The sequence below is a fragment of the Oncorhynchus mykiss genome, chromosome 6 (assembly GCF_013265735.2).
Source record: "Oncorhynchus mykiss isolate Arlee chromosome 6, USDA_OmykA_1.1, whole genome shotgun sequence".
NCBI classification, from domain to species: domain Eukaryota; kingdom Metazoa; phylum Chordata; class Actinopteri; order Salmoniformes; family Salmonidae; genus Oncorhynchus; species Oncorhynchus mykiss.
Genome location: NC_048570.1, coordinates 31,735,854 through 31,755,592, shown reverse-complemented (window position 1 = coordinate 31,755,592; position 19,739 = coordinate 31,735,854). Strand labels below are relative to the sequence as shown.

General features: G+C 43.1%; 1 protein-coding gene and 1 long non-coding RNA gene across 9 annotated transcripts in view; one reads left to right on the top strand and one right to left on the bottom strand.

Annotated features, from left to right (window-relative positions):
- Positions 1–1,801, bottom strand: part of LOC110525758 — a 14,138-nt gene extending 12,337 nt beyond the window's left edge. Inside the window, exon 1 of the long non-coding RNA XR_002473821.2 lies at positions 1,512–1,801. This is a non-coding gene — a long non-coding RNA (uncharacterized LOC110525758). The remainder of the gene's footprint in view (positions 1–1,511) is intronic.
- LOC110525757 (two pore calcium channel protein 1) overlaps positions 1–19,739 on the top strand; it is a 22,651-nt gene extending 2,912 nt beyond the window's left edge. Inside the window, exons 2-29 of one of the 8 annotated variants that reach the window (XM_036979889.1) lie at positions 1,253–1,276; positions 3,684–3,950; positions 4,182–4,318; positions 6,249–6,425; positions 6,550–6,663; positions 9,334–9,464; positions 9,578–9,666; positions 9,886–9,920; positions 10,038–10,096; positions 11,003–11,102; positions 11,197–11,313; positions 11,401–11,525; positions 11,612–11,660; positions 13,961–14,024; positions 14,136–14,180; positions 14,312–14,368; positions 14,546–14,599; positions 14,718–14,790; positions 14,911–15,018; positions 15,185–15,256; positions 16,415–16,504; positions 16,692–16,807; positions 16,921–16,967; positions 17,096–17,164; positions 17,239–17,335; positions 17,994–18,133; positions 18,260–18,340; positions 18,704–19,739. In XM_036979889.1, the coding sequence (XP_036835784.1) occupies positions 3,827–3,950; positions 4,182–4,318; positions 6,249–6,425; positions 6,550–6,663; positions 9,334–9,464; positions 9,578–9,666; positions 9,886–9,920; positions 10,038–10,096; positions 11,003–11,102; positions 11,197–11,313; positions 11,401–11,525; positions 11,612–11,660; positions 13,961–14,024; positions 14,136–14,180; positions 14,312–14,368; positions 14,546–14,599; positions 14,718–14,790; positions 14,911–15,018; positions 15,185–15,256; positions 16,415–16,504; positions 16,692–16,807; positions 16,921–16,967; positions 17,096–17,164; positions 17,239–17,335; positions 17,994–18,133; positions 18,260–18,340; positions 18,704–18,841 (2,508 nt within the window). In that variant the 5' untranslated portion in view covers positions 1,253–1,276; positions 3,684–3,826 and the 3' untranslated portion in view covers positions 18,842–19,739. The other 7 variants (XM_036979890.1, XM_021606172.2, XM_021606171.2 and 4 more) reach the window with 7 other exon arrangements.

Sequence of the window (19,739 nt, the reverse complement as noted above, 5' to 3'; positions counted from 1 at the left end):
TAAATGGTAGTAGTTTGGAACCGCCAAGATGGGAGAACCTTCCAGAAGGACAACCATCTTTGCAACACTCCCCCAATCAGGCCTTTATGGTAGAGTGGCCAGATGGAAGCCACTCCTCAGTAAAAGGCACATGACAGCCCACTTGGAGTTTGCCAAAAGGCACCTAAATGACTCTCAGACCATGACAAACAAGATTTTCTGGTCTGATGAAACTAAGATTGAACTATTTGGCCTGAATGCCAAGCGTCACATCTGTAGGAAACCTGGCACCATCCCTACGGTGAAGTGTGGTAGCAGCATCATGCTGTGGGGCTGTTTTTCAGCGGCAGGGACTGGGAAACTAGTCAGGGTTGAGGCAAAGATGAACGGACCAGAGTACAGAGAGATCCTTGATGAAAACCTGCTCCAGAGCACTCAGGACCTCAGACTGGGATGAAGGTTCACCTTCCAACAGTACAATAAGCACACAGCCAAGACAATGCAGGAGTTGCTTTGGGACAAGTCTCTGAATGTCTCCGAGTAGCCCAGCCAGAGCCCGGACTTGAACCCAATCATCTCTGGAGAGGCCTGAAAAATAGCTGTGCAGCGACGCTCCCCATCCAACCTGACCGATCCAACAAAATGTGGAAAAAGTCAAGGGGTCTGAATAATTTCCGAATGCACTGTATAGATAATAGAATAGGCATTCCCATTCAATTTGTCATTCGACGGTTGGTTGACCGATCGGCCATCTTTCTAGTAGTAAATGGAAATTACAATTTCAATTCATTTTCAATGGTGTACCAGCTAAATTGCAGTGGTCTGAAGGGATGGCGGGTAGCCCAGCAGTTATGAGCATTGGGCCAGTAACTGAAAGGTCGCTGGTTTGAATCCCCAAGCCGACTGTGAAAAATCTGTTTGCCCTTGAGCAAGGCACTTAACCCTAATTGCTCCTGTGAGTTGCTGTGGATAAGAGCGTCTGCAAAATTACTCAAATGGGATAGGTCCATTTTATGAATTATTTTTCTATGATTAAATTGACACCCACCCTGTATTTAAGAATATGCTGTGTCTCAACCGATAAGGGCACAACAAAAACACATTGGAGGATCTAACATGTGAAAATAAGAACAATCTGAGTTTACGTGTTTTTAGGTAATTGGCATTAAAATGGCTATAAAATAAAAACATTTTGAAGAAATGATCAAATTGTTTGACAACCCTGTTTGTAAGCTTTCAAATGAATTCAAACTCAAACGTTTATCTTTTTCAGTGATGAAGACATGGAAGTCTCATGGTAGGGTGGGGTATGCAAAATGGGTGTACTTTGAGCAACATTTCTTTCTGACCACTATTACCATGGGCAAACATGTATGAAAGGATTCATTCATATATAAAGGTGTGCAGTAAGAAAGTGATTGAAATCATATGCAACGACCATGAACCAAAGAGTACATCCAAAGGCATCTACTTGAACAGCGACTGTAAATTATTTGAAGATAAAATATCATAACCCCTTCTAGGACACTCACCAGAGAGGCAGCTCCTCTGCAAGCTGAGGTTAGGTTTTGGCTGATGGCGGTACAGTTTGAGGGTACAGTAGTTTGGGAGGTTCTGCTGATTGTCATCAGAGCAGATAAACGCAGAGCTGGCTTGCTCCTCTGTCGCTTTAAATTAGAAGAGAGATGTGTCCCCCTGACCCAGAGATCGTGTTTGTGTGCGTCTCCTCTTCAGTAATCCTGTAGCCTTTGTACCTCACACACACACACACACACATTGCAGACTGCCTCTCACATACACACTGGAAACAGCAGCATCAGCAAAGGCAGATACTTCTGTGTGTGCTGTGCCCCGCCCGCCCCGCGCTCCCCCCTCCACCCACCCACCCACCCACAGCGCACGCAGGGCAGTGTGTGTGTGTGTCTCCCTCTCTAGGGCCCCCTGGGCCTCTCTGGTTCTGTGTGTGTGTGTGTGTGTGTGTGTGTGTGTGTGTGTGTGTGTGTGTGTGTGTGTGTGTGTGTGTGTGTGTGTGTGTGTGTGTGTGTGTGTGTGTGTGTGTGTGTGTGTGTGTGTGTGTGTGTGTGAGTGAGAGAGAGCTCCTCTGGAAGTGGACAGGAAAAGGACTGGTGTTTTTCCAGGATATCTGGAGTGGGAGGAGGGCTGACTACCCTGAGGCCTGGGAGGAGAAGATTGTTCCACAGGCAGTAGAGAGCAGGACACAGTAAAAGGAGGCCTGCTCTAAAACACACAGCCTTGAGCAGACCGTCACTCAGGCTCCGGCTCACGACAGGACATGATCCAGCTGCTGGCTTTGTTCTTGTGATTTAGCCTAGTTGGAGAAGCCACTGTGGAGGAAAGAGAGGATTTCTGTACTATTTTCCTCTTAGCCCAGAGGACTGATCAGGACTGCCCTGTGTGTGTTTGTATGGGCCTGTGGAGCCACAGGCAGGCACGGGGCCTGACCTCAGTGCGTTGTTGACGGGAGCTCTGAATGTTTTATTGTTCTGAAAAACAAACGAGTGGCTGGGACTTTACCCACAGACACAGTGCTATTAGGACAACAGCAGATACTAGGCCACTTCATTATCACCACGTAGCCAGAGGCCTGAGAGAACAGGAGCCTCACCAGGATTATTATCACTCAACTGGAGTTTGATCCCTACACAGCAGCAGACTGAGCTCAGAACACGCTACTGTCACAGTACCTGAATTGGCTTCGGTGTGCAGGATCCGACTGGCTGACAGCTGGCTGGCATAATATCGATGACTCCTGCCTACTTGGCAGTCAGATCCAGTGATCACAGATGTCTGTCTGTAATTCCTAAAGAGAGGAGGAGACATTACTGCTTGGTTTTATGAAGATTTAAAAATATAGATTTCTTTTAGATTTTTTAGAGTCAATGGTTAGCTGGTTGTATATTATCTTTAGTAAGCATGACTTCAAGTTGGATTCAAATATGGGTTGGGTTGATTTGAAGGATTATTTATATCGTTGTGTCAGAGACTGAAGTCAGATTGTAAGTACTTAGGTTAAGTTTAAGACAGTAGTTTAGATTTTCCTCAGCCTGCTCCAAACAGCCAAACCAGACATCGCACGGATCTAATCAGGACCTTCTTCATTCTCAGTCTGGTGTCTCACCATCAGGAGGTGACCCCACTTCCTGCCTATAACTTGAAGGACACTCCTCAATCTAACATCAGTGAAGAGCGGCGTTGTCGGTTATAAAAGTGAGCCATGTGCACAGAGAGCAGAACTGAGTTCAAAGGTGAAACTGCACTGAGCGGAGAGAGGGAGGAGCCCAGAGAGGGAGAGAGGAAGGGAAAATGAGGTTAAGAGAAGCGAAAGAGGGTAAGAGAAGTTGTGTGCAGAGAGTGTGACTGTGCATTCTGGACTCCCCAGTCTCCCAGACTGAGGTAGGCTGCTGACAGAGGCTGTGGGATCCTACCCTAGCCCTTTGACTGAAGAGAGACACTCTGGATGGTTCATCTGTCCACCAGTTGTCATCGGACGCTCCAGCAACGTTTGTTTTTCATTTAATGGTTTGTTTGTTCCTGGGACAGAGGACATACCTGTCTCTAAGAACACAGGGTGAACCACCTACTCTGCGCGTGTCTGGAACTCTGAGCTGTGGTGAACCTCTGTCTGGGGATCCCTGTGGGGGATCTGTTTTTACATTGTCTCTCTGACGTGTGTCCATGTGCAGTGGAATGTTAGCCCGTGCGTGTCCCTGGAGGCGCGAGGACGCTGGACCTGTGAACTGTGAATGACACACACACTGCTTTAGTGGACCACGTCCCCACACCCAAACACACTCAAACTCCTGGACCACTGGTAGCTAGCAGAGCCATGGAGTGTTCGGCAGTGCAGACAGAGACTCCTGGTATCCATGACAACAGTGTAGAGATGACCCTGGAGGAGAGTCCGGTCCTCATCTCCTCATTCTGCACCGAGCTACAGCTATATAGCGTGGGTATGTGTGGGTATGTGTGGGTGTGTTGTGTGTGTGCTTGCGTGTAGTGAACATGTTGTGAACATGCAGGATACAGTGCTGTTGAAGCCGTCCCACCAGTTTGTCTACTCTAGTGTGTATTAGCTCTGTAATAGTATAGGAAATGACTAAATATATCTGTCAGGTTTTGGAGGCTCTTTAATTATTTTCTATTAACGAATTAATAATGTTGTGGTTGTTTCTTCTGTGTAGATGGAGGAGGGGGGTATGACATAGTGAATAACCAGGTGATACCAACACCGGGGCCACCACCAAACTACAGTTCACACATTGCCTCACTTCAACAAAGCTGGGAGATTAACTACCAGGAAGCAGCCATCTATCTACAGGTACACACACACACACACACACACACACACACACAGCCATTTTGGCATGTTGGCTAGCTAGACTATATTACTGTCTGCTTGGTATTTTCTTTAAAAGTTAGATGGTAATGATAAGCTACATTGTAATGTTATGAGTTGTAAGCTGACTGCAAGAAAGCCTAGCTGTGGTGGGACACATCAGCATCTTGTGACAGGTAGATCATGTGAGTTTGTGTGCTAAACCTTTTGTGTACTGTCGTGTCTATGACTACCATTAAATGTGAAGATTGTTATTTTATCAAATCAATTCTCTATGTGTAATTATTATTATGTGATTAAGCTAATCAGGTCGTCTTTAATTAACTAGGAAGTTGGGGCACCACAGGAAAATGTTTAGAGTCTCTATTTCCCGAATCGACTCTTCAGATATTTTCATATCTTATCAAAACAGTTGCTTATTAATGAATTATTATTACCTCATCAGTTCTCATTACTGAACGTCGCAAACCCTTGAATATCTGCACGAACCCTAGCGTAAATGATGAATCAGTGATATACAAATTGGCTTAATTATTTATTTACTAACTAACTAAATAATTACAGAAATATATAACAAACAAAGAGTAGATATTTGGGTTACTACATGACACAAATAAAAAGTCCCTAGCGGACGAAGCCGATATGACAGCTTGTTAGACAAAGGGGTGGAGACTGAGAAAGAGCGGGAAAGACAAAATGGATTCACTCCACACAGTTGATAATTATAATATTAATTGAAATGCTAATCCTTTGCACATGAACGGCCGCTCATTCGAGAATAATTGCAATGAATATATTTACACCCGTATGTTGTTGTCTTCTCTGTTGTAATCACCTGTCCATCTGCTGGAGAGTCAGTTCATCAGAGTCTGGTTAACTTCTCCAGAAGTCACAATGTCCTTTGTGGTTGTAGCTTTCTCTGCGGCTCTGGATAGTGTCTGTTGTAATGGATACGTCAGGCCTACAGATGGTCGTTGCATAGTAAAGATGTTTCCGCGGTTGTCGGTATTCTCATACTAGACTTACGTCATTTCCAGCTGCAGACTAGTAATTATACGTCTAGGATTTACTCTTATTCTGTAGTGATTGATAGTCTCAGAGCTTAACCATTTCCAACCGTGTAGGCAAAACTACATCTGTATGGTCTCCGTGGCCTATAGCGTTGTAGTTCTTAACCATTTCAACATGTAGCGTCAGCTCCATATTTTCTGGTCAAATGTACATTTAGTCAGGAGTGGGTTTTATACACTTCTGAGAAAAAGGCAGTCCATGATGCTGACGTAATGTCTATGCTCACGTGGGCGTGGCCATTGATTTAATTAACTTGATATAAAAACCCATGTTTTCTCATTTAGAAGGTTAACATTACATCTCTTCACAAATAGTTTCATGTTTAATCACATACGTTTCACAATATTTAGATGTAAACCTGATAGCTGGGAAATGTACACTAAGAGATACAGTTATGTGTGTTTCCTGTCTTCATGAGATCACCAAATGAAACACACTTGTCATGACTCTCTTTTAAGTGTCCACGGACCACTCCCACCTTCTCTCAAATATAAATATTATTTAATTACTCAAACTTTCGATGTCCAAGTGTCTCTCTGTGTTCCACAGTTTACATTCCAATCTCGAACACTACAGAGCATGGGGGCAGCGTATTTTATGACCGACCATAAAACAGCCAACTTCCCGCTCTCCCCCTCTACGAGAGAGTGCACGCTGTAGAGCGGACCCACTGTAACCTGATTCTTCAGATGGTCACAGGAGAGTTATGACAGTACATTTTATTTGTAGCTATAGGTATAGCTCAGGTGAATGGTAGAGAGCTGTAGAACAAATGTATTATTTTCACACTTGTATCATTAAACAAAATTCAGATGCAAGTGTGTGTGTGGTCGGTCCATAGGAAGGAGAGAACAATGATAAGTTCTTCACACATCCTCGGAATCCAAAGGCGCTGGCAGCATACTTGTTTGCTCACAACCACCTGTTCTACATGATGGAGCTGCTAACAGGACTCCTACTGATGGTGCTCTCTCTCTCTGAGGCTCCCGCTGTACCATCACTACGCCTGGATGTTTATGTACGTACACACTGCCACTGTCACACACACCTCCACGGGTCCACACCACTCTGGACCTGCTGGGTTAGGGCTAGAGGTCAGAGGTTAGGGGTGAAAGGCTAAAGGATGTGTTCTGTCTCTGTAGGTCCACGCCACTCTGGAGTTATTGGCTCTGGTTATGGTGGCGTTTGAACTCTGCATGAAGCTGCGCTGGCTCGGCTTCCACACATTCATCAGACACAAGAGGACCATGGTGAAGGTACATACTAGAGGTCGACCGATTCATCGGAATGGCCGATTAATTAGGGCCGATTTCAAGTTTTCATAACAATCGGTAATCTGTATTTTTGGACACCGAATGTGGGCAATTTAAAAACATATCTATTTATTTTTACACCTTTATTTAACTAGGCAAGTCAGTTAAAGAACACATTCTTATTTTCAATGACAGCCTAGGAACGGTGGGTTAACTGCCTTGTTCAGGGGCAGAACGACAGATTTTTACCTTGTCAGCTCGGGGATTCGTTTTTGCAACCTTCCGGTTACTAGCCCAACGCTCAAACCACCTGCCTTACATTACACTCCACGAGGCGCCTGCGTGGCAGGCTGACTACCTGTTACGTGAGGGCAGCAAGAAGCCAAGGTAAGTTGCTAGCTAGCATTAAACTTATCTTATAAGAAAACAATCAATCTTAACATAATCACTAGTTAACTACACATGGTTGATGATATTACTAGTTTATCTAGCGTGTCCTGCGTTGCATATAATCGATGCGGTGCCTGTTAATTTCTTATCGAATCACAGCCTACTTCACCAAACGGGTGATGATTTAACAAGCGCATTCGCGAAAAAGCACTGTCGTTGCATCAATGTGTACCTAACCATAAACATCAAGCCTTTCTTAAAATCAATACACAAGTATATATTTTTAAACCTGCATATTTAGTTAAGATTGCCTGTTAACATGAATTTATTATAACTAGGGAAATTGTGTCACTTCTCCTGCGTTTCAGAATTTTACATAATTATGACATAACATTGAAGGTTGTGCAATGTAACAGCAATATTTAGACTTAGGGATGCCATCCGTTAGATAAAATACGGAAGGGTTCCGAATTTCACTGAAAGAATAAACATATTTTTTTCGAAATGATAGTTTCCGGATTCGACCATATTAATGACCAAAGGCTCGTATTTCTGTTTGTTATTATGTTATAATTAATTATATGATTTGATATTTGATAGAGCAGTCTGACTGAGAGATGGTAGGCAGCAGCAGGCTCGTAAGCATTCATTCAAACAGCACTTTCGTGCGTTTGCCAGCAGCTCTTCGCTGTGCTTCAAGCATTGAGCTGTTTATGACTTCAAGCCTATCAACTCCCGAGATTAGGCTGGTGTAACCGATGTGAAATGGCTAGCTAGTTAGCGGGGTGCGCGCTAATAGCGTTTCAAACGTCACTCGCTCTGAGACTTGGATTAGTTGTTCCCCTTGCTCTGCAAGAGCCGCGGCTTTTGTGGAGCGATGGGTAACGATGCTTCGAGGGTGGCTGTTGTCAATGTGTTCCTGGTTTGAGCCCAGGTAGGGGCAAGGAGAGGGACGGAAGCTATACTGTTCCACTGGCAATACCAAAGTGCCTATAAGAACATCCAATAGTCAAAGGTATATGAAATTGTTAAGGAAATTATGATTAATATGACTGAACAAGTCATTTTAAATGGAACTGTAAGTAAACTTATACTCTGTTATATTATGTTTAATAGACAATATGAGTTCATAAGAAGAAATTGTGTGACAGGAGAAAGGAGTAATAAAATGTTAAAGAACACCATTCCAACTGGGCAGGAACAAATGGGTTGTGGACTGTGTAAACACATAAGGTCATTAGCCTATGGTTGACCCAACCTGAAACTTAGCTCTGGGTTTTTAAATTAGGCAGTGAGTGCATTCCTAGGGTTTCTGTTAATTAAAACTGTCAGTTCAGTGGTGATCGATAATGTTGAGGGGTCAAAGGTTATCTGGGAGTGTGTTAGTAAGTTAGAATGAACTTTTCACCTTACTTTGTCGCGGTCGACAGGAGGGGGTTCGGTTAAGGCAGTGAAATGACGTCATGATCTGTATTTAAACTGATGCATGTGTTTGAGTGGTAGCGCGCTCCGAGAATAAATTCTATTACCTATTATTTAAAGACTGGTCTGCGTCTATTTTATGCAAACAAGAAATCTTACAAATTCTCATAAAATAGATTAAGGGCTTTCAATTGATGAAAGCACATTGGCATAATTAAATTATACTAACAGAAATACAATTGGTATAGAGAGAAATAGTCCTACAATTCCTATAATAACTACAACCTAAAACTTCTTACCTGGGAATATTGAAGACTCATGTTAAAAGGAACCACCAGCTTTCATATGTTCTGAGCAAGGAACTTAAACGTTAGCTTTTTTACATGGCACATATTGCACTTTTACTTTCTTCTCCAACACTTTGTTTTTGCATTGTTTAAACCAAATTGAACAGGTTTCATCATTTATTTGAGGCTAAAATGATTTTATTGAGGTATTATATTAAGTTAAAATAAGTGTTCATTCAGTATTGTTGTAATTGTCATTATTACAAATACATTTTAAAAATTGTCCGATTAATCGGTAGCGGCTTTTTTGGTCCTCCAATAATCGGTATCGGTTTTGGCGTTGAAAAATCATAATCGGTCAACCTCTAGTACATACACACAACTGTATAGGAGCATCCCAAGCAGTTCATATAGATTGCAAACAAGAGTGGTCCCAGAATAGATCCCAGAGGGACCCCGTGAGACCCTATATACTCACAAGAGTGACACATTATTGCCTGTCAGTTAGATGGTTTACAAACAGTTATAGTTTCAACATTTCGTATGACTGACAGCTGGTCTCTCCTGTGTGTAGACGTGTGTGTTGCTGCTCCAGTTTGTGGAGGCCATAGTGGTTCTGATCCGGCAGACGTCACACTTGCGTGTGACCAGAGCTCTCAGACCCATTTTCCTGGTGGACTGCAGATACTGTGGTGCCGTTCGCAGGTACACACACACCGCAGATACATCACATACACACCTTTACCTGTATTACCTCGCACTGCTTTGTTGTTTCCAAAGTATGAATAACTGTTGTTGTCACCCTCTTGTCCAATCAGAAACCTGCGTCAAATCTTCCAGTCCCTTCCCCCTTTTATAGATATCCTGCTGCTGCTGCTCTTCTTCATGGTCATCTTCGCCATCCTGGGTGAGACACACAAACACACACACATCTTGGCTGTTCATCGAAGTTAATAATGACATTGATCCTAAATGACAATCCTCGAAGAGCCTCCAAAAACATTGGACAACAGTGGAAATTCTATGATCTTACAAACAATTGTACCTTGAAATCTAAAACAAAATCTAAATTAAATTATGTTATATTATGCCTGTCTGAATATGGATCTGTTCTCTCTCTCTACAGGCTTCTGTCTGTTCTCCCCTAACACTTCTGATCCAGTAAGTGAAACAGTTTGACTGACCTTTTCAGTATGTTGTGCCTCTGAAGACTGCTAGTTGTGGTGCTAACTGAAGGGGACTGTCTCATACTGTTTTGTCTGGCTTTTCTCTTCTCAGTACTTCAACACTCTGGAGAACAGCATCGTTAGTCTTTTTGTACTACTGACCACCGCAAAGTAAGACTTGCTCATCTACCACACACCATAACTCCTACTTTATACACCTGTGTCTCTAATAGTCTGAAATGTTTCATGCTCTTTGACTGTTCTGATTGTAATGCTCTCTCAAGACAGAATAGTGACTGTTGTGATTGTAGAAATCCAGGTTAGCAGGCAATATTAACCAGTTGAAATTGTGTCACTTCTATTGCACTTCATTGCACGCAGAGTCAGGGTATATGCAACAGTTTGGGCCGCCTGGCTCAATGCGAACTAATTTGCCAGAATCTTACGTAATTATGACATAACATTGAAGTTTGTGCAATGTAACAGCAATATTTAGACTTAGGGATGCCACCCGTTAGATAATAAACGGAACGGTTCCGTATTTCACTGAAAGAATTAACGTTTTGTTTTCAAAATTATAGTTTCCGGATTCGACCAGATTAATGACCTAAGGCTCGTATTTCTGTGTTTTGTTATAATTAAGTCTATGATTTGATATTTGATAGAGCAGTCTGACTGAGAGATAGTAGGCAGCAGCAGGCTCGTAAGCATTCATTCAAACAGCACTTTCGTGCGTTTTGCCAGCAGTTCTTCGCTGTGCTTCAAGCATTGCGCTGTTTATGACTTCAAGCCTATCAACTCCCGAGATTAGGCTGGTGTAACCGATGTGAAATGCCTAGCTAGTTAGCGGGGTGTGCTCTGATAGCGTTTCAAACGTCACTCGCTCTGAGACTTGGCGTAGTTGTTCCCCTTGCTCTGCAAGGGCCGCGGCTTTTGTGGAGCGATGGGTAACGATGCTTCGAGGGTGGCTGTTGTCGATGTGTTCCTGGTTCGAGCCCAGGTTTGGAGCGAGGAGAGGGATGGAAGCTATACTGTTACACTGGCAATACTAAAGTGCTGGTGTCCTGTTTCCTCTAGCTTCCCAGACGTGATGATGCCAGCATACTCGAGGAACCGCTGGTCCTGTGTCTTCTTCATCGTCTACCTTTCCATTGAACTCTATTTCATCATGAACCTGGTACACACACACACACACACACACACACACACATGCTGTTGTTTCCTCCCTGTGTACCCTTTGGCCATGGTTTGATAGTGTGTTTGTGTTGCAGCTTCTGGCAGTGGTGTTCGATACGTTTAACGGTGTTGAGAAGATGAAGTTTAAATCTCTGATGCTCCACAAACGCTCCGCTATCGACCATGCCTTCCAACTGCTGGTCAGCAGACAGGTACATACACACACCCAGGTAGTGTCGGTAAGCTGTTGTAACTTATGTGTAACTGTTGCATTTCGTGCATGTGTGTTTGCTCCTTAGAGGCCAATGGGTCTGTCTCTGAAGCAGTTTGATGGTCTAATGCGTTTCTACAGACCCCGTATGTCTGCCAGAGACCGCTTCCTCACATACAAGGCCCTAAACACTGCAGGAGCACCCATGCTCAGGTAACACACACACACATAGTGTGTGAGCACACACATACTATAAGTGTTGTTTTTTTTAAAGAGGTGTGTGTGATGTTCTGTTGCAGCCTAGATGACTTCTATAAATTCTATGAAGTAATTGGCCTCAAATGGAAGGTAAGCCTAACACACACACACACAAATACACAGTTCGCATATGTCTCTGTGTGGATTTACCTATATCTATTCTCCCCTATTTATTTGGACAGTGAAGTAAACATTTTTACATTTGGCTTTATACTCCAGCGTTTTGGATTTGAGATCAAATGTTTCAAATGAATTTCTCCTTTTATTCTGGGGTATTTTCATACATGCACTACATGACCAAAGGTACGTGGACACCTGCTCGTCAAACATCTCATTCCAAAATCATTGGCATTAATATGAAGTTGGTCCCCCCTTTGCTGCTATAACAGCCTCCACTCTTCTGGGAAGGCTTTCCACTAGATGTTGGAACATTGCTGCAGGGACTTGCGTCCATTCAGCCACAAGAGCATTAGTGAGGTCGGCACTGATTTTGGGTGATTTTGCCTGGCTCACAGTCGGTGTTCCAATTCATCCTAAAGGTGTTCGATGGGGTTGAGGTCAGGGCTCAAACTCGTTTTTCAACCACTCCACAAATTTCTTGTTAACAAACTATAGTTTTGTCAAGTTGGTTAGGACATCTACTTTGTGCCTGACACAAGTAATTTTTCAAAAAATTGTTTACAGACAGATTATTTCACTTATAATTCACTGTATCACAATTCCAGTGGGTCAGAAGTTTACATACACTAGGTTGACTGTGCCTTTAAACAGCTTGGGAAATTCCAGAAAATTATGTCATGGCTTTAGAAGTGTCTGATAGGCTAATTGACATCATTTGAGTCAATTGGAGGTGTACCTGTGGATGTATTTCAAGGCCTACCTTCAAACTCAGTGCCTCTTTGCTTGACATCATAGGAAAATGAAAAGAAATCAGCCAAGACCTCAGGAAAAAAAATTGTAGACCTCCACAAGTCTGGTTCATCCTTGGGAGTAATTTAAAAACACCTGAAGGTACCACGTTCATCTGTACAAACATCTATACAAACAATAGTACGCAAGTATAAACACCATAGGACCAGGGAGGAGACGCGTTCTGTCTCCTAGAGATGAACGTACTTTGGTGCGAAAAGTGCAAATCAATCCCAGAACAACAGTAAAGGACCTTGTGAAGATGCTGGAGGATACGGGTACAAAAGTATCTATATCCACAGTAAAATGAGTCCTATATCGACACAACCTGAAAGGCCGCTCAGCAAGGAAGAAGCCAATGCTCCAAAACAGCCATAAAAAAGCCAGACTACAGTTTGCAACTGCACATGGGGACAAAGATCATACTTTTTGCAGCAATGTCCTGTGGTCTGATGAAACAAAAATAGAACTGTTTGGCCATAATGACCATCGTTATGTTTGGAAGAAAAAGGGGGAGGCTTGCAAGCCGAAGAACACCATCCCAACCATGAAGCACGGTGATGACAGCATCATGTTGTGGGGGTGCTTTGCTGCAGGAGGGACCGGTGCACTTCACAAAATAGATGGCATCATGAGGCAGGAAAGTTATGTGGATATATTGTAGCAACATCTCAAGACATCAGTCAGGAAGTTAAAGCTTGGTCACAAATGGGTCTTCCAAATGAACAATGACCCCAAGCATACTTCCAAAGTTGTGACAAAATGGCTTAAGGACAACAAAGTAAAGGTATTGGAGTGGCCATCACAAAGCCCTGACCTCAATCCCATAGAAAATGTGTGGGCAGAACTGAAAAGGCTTGTGCGAGCAAGGAGGCCTCCAAACCTGACTCAGTTACACCAGCTCTGTCAGGAGGAATGGGCCAAAATTCACCCAACTTATTGTGGGAAGCTTGTGGAAGGCTACCCGAAACGTTTGACCCAAGTTAAACCATTTTAAAGGCAATGCTACCGATACTAATTGAGTGTATGTAAACTTCTAACCCACTGGGAATGTGATGAAAGAAATCAAAGCTGAAATAAATCATTCTCTCTACTATTATTCTGACATTTCACATTCTTAAAATAAAGTGGTGATCCTAACTCACCGAAGACAGGGAATTTTTACCAGGATTAAATGTCAGGAATTGTGAAAAACTGAGTTTAAATGTATTTGGCTAAGGTGTATGTAAACTTCCACCTCCAACTGTATGTACGAAACATTTGGTCTCCAATCCAAAATGCTGGAATATAGAGCCAAATTAAAAGTTTTAGCTCCATTGTCCAAATAAATATGTAGGGGAGTGTATATATATATATATATATATATATATATATATATATATATATATATATATATGTGTAAATATATATATATATATATATATATATATATATATATATGTGTAAATATGTGCCTGCGTGCGTGTGATTGTACTCTGTAGGCACGGCGGAGCGGGGAACACTGGTTTGATGATCTTCCACACACTACTTTTCTTATCTTCAAAGGTGACTTGTATTTTTCCCTTCTTTCTTCCATCGCATCCACTGCTGTGGTCCTCTCCTCTTATCTGAGGTGACTCAGACTGACTGACCTCCTTCTGTTAATGTCTCTACCAGGCATCAACCTGCTGGTCAAATCTAAAGCCTTCCAGTACACCATGTGTAAGTGGACATCCATTATTAGTAGTATTAGCTATAGTACTATCATCTGGGTTGTAAACCTAGGACCAAACTTAACTCTTGGACAGGACTAACCCTAGGACACATTTAACTCTCCTCTCTCTCCTCTGTAGATGTGGTGGTGGCCGTCAACGGAGTGTGGATCCTCGTAGAAACCTACATGTTGAATAGTAACTAAACCTATTCCCAGACTATTAAGTACTTTTAATGCAGATTCCCTATTTTGCATGATTTTTAATTCAGGACTAGGCTTAATCTGGGTCCAGGAAATCGTCCCTAAGTGTCAAGTAGAGGCCAACAAGTTGAACAGTAAGGTTGTTTCTGATCTCTGTCCCCTCCCTCTGCAGGTGGATTCTCCTCGTCCAGAATAGTCCCCTGGAGCTACATTGTCTTCCTCACCAGTAAGATCACGCACATAAAGATACACCAAGAGCCACATCCTTTTCGTCACTAGTGAGAACACACATTTTTCCTCCGCTCGCTCTCTTTTTCTCTGTCTCGCTCTTTTTCAATCTCTAGTCTATGGGGTGGAGGTGTTGTTGAAGGTAACAGGCATGGGACCGTTGGCCTACTTCAGCTCCGGCTGGAACCTGTGAGTACTGACCATTAAACCCTTAATAAAGCCTTAACCCTAACCCTCAACCCTTAACTTGTCCAATGTGTTTATTCAGTAGCATAACAGCCATCAGTGTCTCTGTGTTCGCCTCACCAGGTTTGACTTCTTTGTGACGGTGTTTGCCTTTCTGGGCTTGATTGCTCTGGCCTTCGACATGGAGCCCTTCTACTTCATTGTGGTGCTCAGACCACTGCAGCTACTCAGGTGGGTTACCACGACAACACGCACGTATGTTGTCAGCGGGGCAATTTGTTTGTGTGGGTATTTTGTTTAGGTGCATATATGTGTGTTACCGGTATGTAGATTCATAAATATTGTGTTGATCATCACGTCTATTAGGTTGTAAGTGTGTGTGTGTACTCTCTCTTAGGTTGTTTAAGATAAAGCAGAGGTATCGTAACGTGTTGGACACCATGTTTGAACTCTTCCCGAGGATGGCAAGGTAACAACTTTTCCCCCTGAACGATAACCCACCATATTTACATACAACACATGTACAGTTGAAGTCGGAAGTTTACATGCATTTAGGTTGGAGTCATTAAAACTCATTTTTCAACCACTCCATACATTTCTTGTTAACAAACTATAGTTTTGGCAAGTCGGTTAGGACATCTACTTTGTGCCTGACACAAGTAATATTTCCAACAATTGTTTACAGGCAGATTATTTCACTTATAATTCACTGTATCACAATTCCAGTGGGTCAGAAGTTTACATGCACTAAGTTGACTGTGCCTTTAAACAGCTTGGAAAATTCCAGAAAATAATGTCATGGCTTTAGAAGCTTCTGATAGGCTAATTGACAACATTTGAGTCAATTGGAGATGTACCTGTGGATGTATTTCAAGGCCTACCTTCAAACTCAGTGCCTCTTTGATTGACATGGGAAAATGAAAAGAAATCAGCCAAGACCTCAGAAAAAAATTGTAGACCTAGTCTGGTTCATCATTGGGAGCAATTTCCAAACGCCTGAAGGTATGTTCATCTCTACAAACAATAGTATGCAAGTCTAAACACCATGGGACCACGCAGCCGTCATACCGCTCAGGAAGGAAGTTCCAAAGTTGTGGCAAAATGGCTTAAGGACAACAAAGTCAAGGTATTGGAGTGGCCATCACAAAGCCCTGACCTCAATCCTATAGAGAATGTGTGGGCAGAACTGAAAAAGCGTGTGCGAGCAAGGATGCCTAGAAACCTGACTCAGTTACACCAGCTCTGTCAGGAGGAATGGGCCAAAATTCACCCAACTTATTGTGGGAAGCTTGTGGAAGGCTACCTGAAACGTTTGACCCAAGTTAAACAATTTAAAGGCAATGCTTCCAAATACTAATTGAGTGTATGTACACTTCTGACCCACTGGGAATGTGATGAAAGAAATAAAAGCTCAAATAAATCTTTCTCTCTACTATTATTCTGACATTTCACATTCTTAAAAAAGAGTGGTGATCCTAAAACAGGGAATTTTTACAAGGATTAAATGTCAGGAATTGTGAAAAAATGAGTTTAAATGTATTTGGCTAAGGTGCATGTGAACTTCCACCTTCAACTCTATGAACCTTGTGTAAGAACCTACTTAATAAAAACGTGTATGTGTTCTCAGCCTGGGGCTGACATTGATCATCTTCTACTACTCCTTTGCCATTGTGGGGATGGAGTTCTTCGCTGATGTAGTTTACCCTAACTGCTGCAAGTGAGTCACGCATATACTCTCACACCCTAACCTGTCAGTCTAACCTGACACTTTGTTCGAAGCAGAGCCTACCACAGACTAAGAATACTAGAAAAGATATTGGTGCTCCAGTAATATGACGGCCATCTTGGCCAGGGTGGTTCACCTGGGTTTCAGTTTGTCTCTCTTCTATCTCTCGTTCTCACAGTACCAGTACAGTAGCAGATTCATACAGGCAGATCAATGTAACCATAGGCAATAGGACGGTGCTGGATGAGGGTTACTACTATCTCAACAACTTCGACAACATTCTCAGCAGCTTTGGTAAACACACACACAGTCGTCAATACTAGGCAGTTCCCTATATACTATTTCGTTATATAATAAACGGATAGATTTTGATGTGGGATTCAGCAGCTCTCTCTCTCTCTCTGCAGTGACTCTGTTTGAGCTGACTGTGGTAAACAACTGGTACATCACCATGGTAAGACTCTTCCTTCTCACACTGTATGCTGCCTGTCACCTGTCTGATTAAACCTCTGCTGCTGCCAGACTGTCAAGCTTGTCCAAGTTACTGAGGTTGATTGACAGCTGCTGTCCCCTACCCAACAGGAAGGAGTGACCTCCATGACAACTCACTGGAGCCGCCTCTACTTCATGACCTTCTACATTGTCACCATGGTGAGAGTTGTGTGTGTGTGCGTGCATGTGCGTGCGTGCGTGTGTGTGTGTGTAATTTTCTCTGTCCTCTCTAGGTGGTGATGACCATCATCGTTGCCTTCATCCTGGATGCGTTTGTGTTCCGTATGAACTACAGCCGGAAGAACAAAGAACCACTGTTAGATCCTGAGGGTAAGTGTGTGCATGCGTGCAATGAAAAATGTTAGTAAGATGAGAACGGTATAGTGTTTGAGATGTGTGTAACGATGGTGTGTTTGTGTGGTGTAGATGAGAACGGTATAGTGTTTGAGATGTGTGTAACTATGTTGTGTTTGTGTTGTAGATGAGAACGGTATAGTGTTTGAGATGTGTGTTTGCGTGTTGTAGATGAGAACGGTATAGTGTTTGAGAAGTGTGTAACTATGTTGTGTTTGTGTGTTGTAGGTGTGTGTTTGTGTTGTAGATGAGAACGGTATAGTGTTTGAGATGTGTGTAACTATGTTGTGTTTGTGTGTTGTAGATGAGAACGGTATAGTGTTTGAGATGTGTGTTTGTGTGTTGTAGATGAGAACGGTATAGTGTTTGAGATGTGTGTAACTATGTTGTTTGTGTGTTGTAGATGAGAACGGTATAGTGTTTGAGATGTGTGTTTGTGTGTTGTAGATGAGAACGGTATAGTGTTTGAGATGTGTGTTTGTGTGTTGTAGATGAGAACAGTATAGTGTTTGAGATGTGTGTAACTATGTTGTTTGTGTGTTGTAGATGAGAACGGTATAGTGTTTGAGATGTGTGTTTGTGTGTTGTAGATGAGAACGGTATAGTGTTTGAGATGTGTGTTTGTGTGTTGTAGATGAGAACGGTATAGTGTTTGAGGCAGAGGTGAGTCGTGACGAGGCGTTGGCTACTCTGGAGCTTTATAAGCAGACGTGCCCTGGACTCTCCTCACTCAACTCTCTACAGGGAGTACTGGTGGCCATGGACCGCAGCGGGGTGAGAACACACACACAGGCCAACACTCACAAATAGACAGACACACACACTCGCTCACACAGCTTCACAAACCTTCCCCGTCCTACACTCTCAAAAATATAGACTGGTGTGTGTGTGTGTGTGTAGAGCTCGTTTCTGGTGTACCTGGGTCGGAGGTCGCGGACCAAGAGTGACCTCAGCATGAAGATGTATGAGGAAGAGATCCAGGTGAGCCTCATGCTGCCATGACAACCAGAATCCTGCTGACTGCTCAATGCTAGATTTGTCACTTTAAATAAGACTTTAGCTAACGTGACCTAGCTACAAAGGTGATGTTAATCTTGCCTTTTCTATCAGAGGAGGCTGGTGGAACGATTACTAGGAAGACAGGATCAGTGTAAAGACTGGAATGGAATGAATGGACCAGTATCAAACATATACTTTGTACCATTACAATGAGCAGATCCACCTATAGCGCCTCCTACCAGCTTCTTCTGCTGTCTAGCAAATTGGATTATACATTTGTATATTTCTGATGTCAGCTGTGACAAGAAAAATTGTATGATTAATGTGTTATTGGTGTGTGTACAGGAGTGGTATGCTGAGTACTCCAGAGAGAACCTACCCCAGTCAGACCGAAGCCTCGTAGAAAGAGAGCTGGAAATCCCTCCTCCCTGCCCTGACCCTGAACCTCAACCCAACTCACAAGGACCACTTAGTATTAACTAACACTCACTCACTGTTTCGCTCTCTCTCTCTTACACACACACACACACACACACACACCTCTTTAACTTGTCATCATGTCACAGAGCACTCTGTGAACTTAATGGTGATTGTCTTCCACAATGACAAGACCGAGAACCCCTCAAGTCTCTATGTCTGTCTCCTTCCCTTCTTCCCCCTCCTCCCATCCTGAGGAAGTGTACTCTAGCAGCTTGGTCGGACAGTTGTGATGTGGACAGATGTGATGGTGTCACTGAACTAGAGCCTGGATCCTGGACCTGTTGAGATGCAGCAGGGATTTATGTTGATATGAATCATGTTCTCTATCTGAATGGATCTGTGTTCAAACAGGTTTAACAGCTTTATCTAACCCCAACCCTGACAGGACCTTAGTCTGCTGATGCATTGACAGTCGAAGCAGAGCATCGATTTAGGGGTTAACGGGCAGGGTTTTTAAGGGTCAGAGTTAGGCCCTCTAGCTGTGAGACAGAGCTAATGTTCAAGGCCAACACCGGAGTACGAGGAGCCACTAGAATTTGGAATTTCGCACTGCTCTTCTTCACTGCTCTTCTTCACTGCTCTGACCACAGAGAGGACACACGTCTGGACAGTGAAAGGACACATACCTGTAGGTGAATACCAGGCTGCCTGTAGATACGTACAAACTCACACGATCCCGCCCCGTCTGCCAGCACTAGGCTAAGCCCCCTCAACAGCCACTATGCCCACCCCCCTCACCCAACACACACCTCAAACCCCTGCACATGTCCAGTAACCTACAGCTATATCTCCTAGCCAGCGTTTGAACAAACCTAAGAGAAGACTTTACTTTTATAACTTGTTATTCTGTAAGTGTATTATAATGTATTTGGTGTATTAAATGAGGAATCATTTAAATACA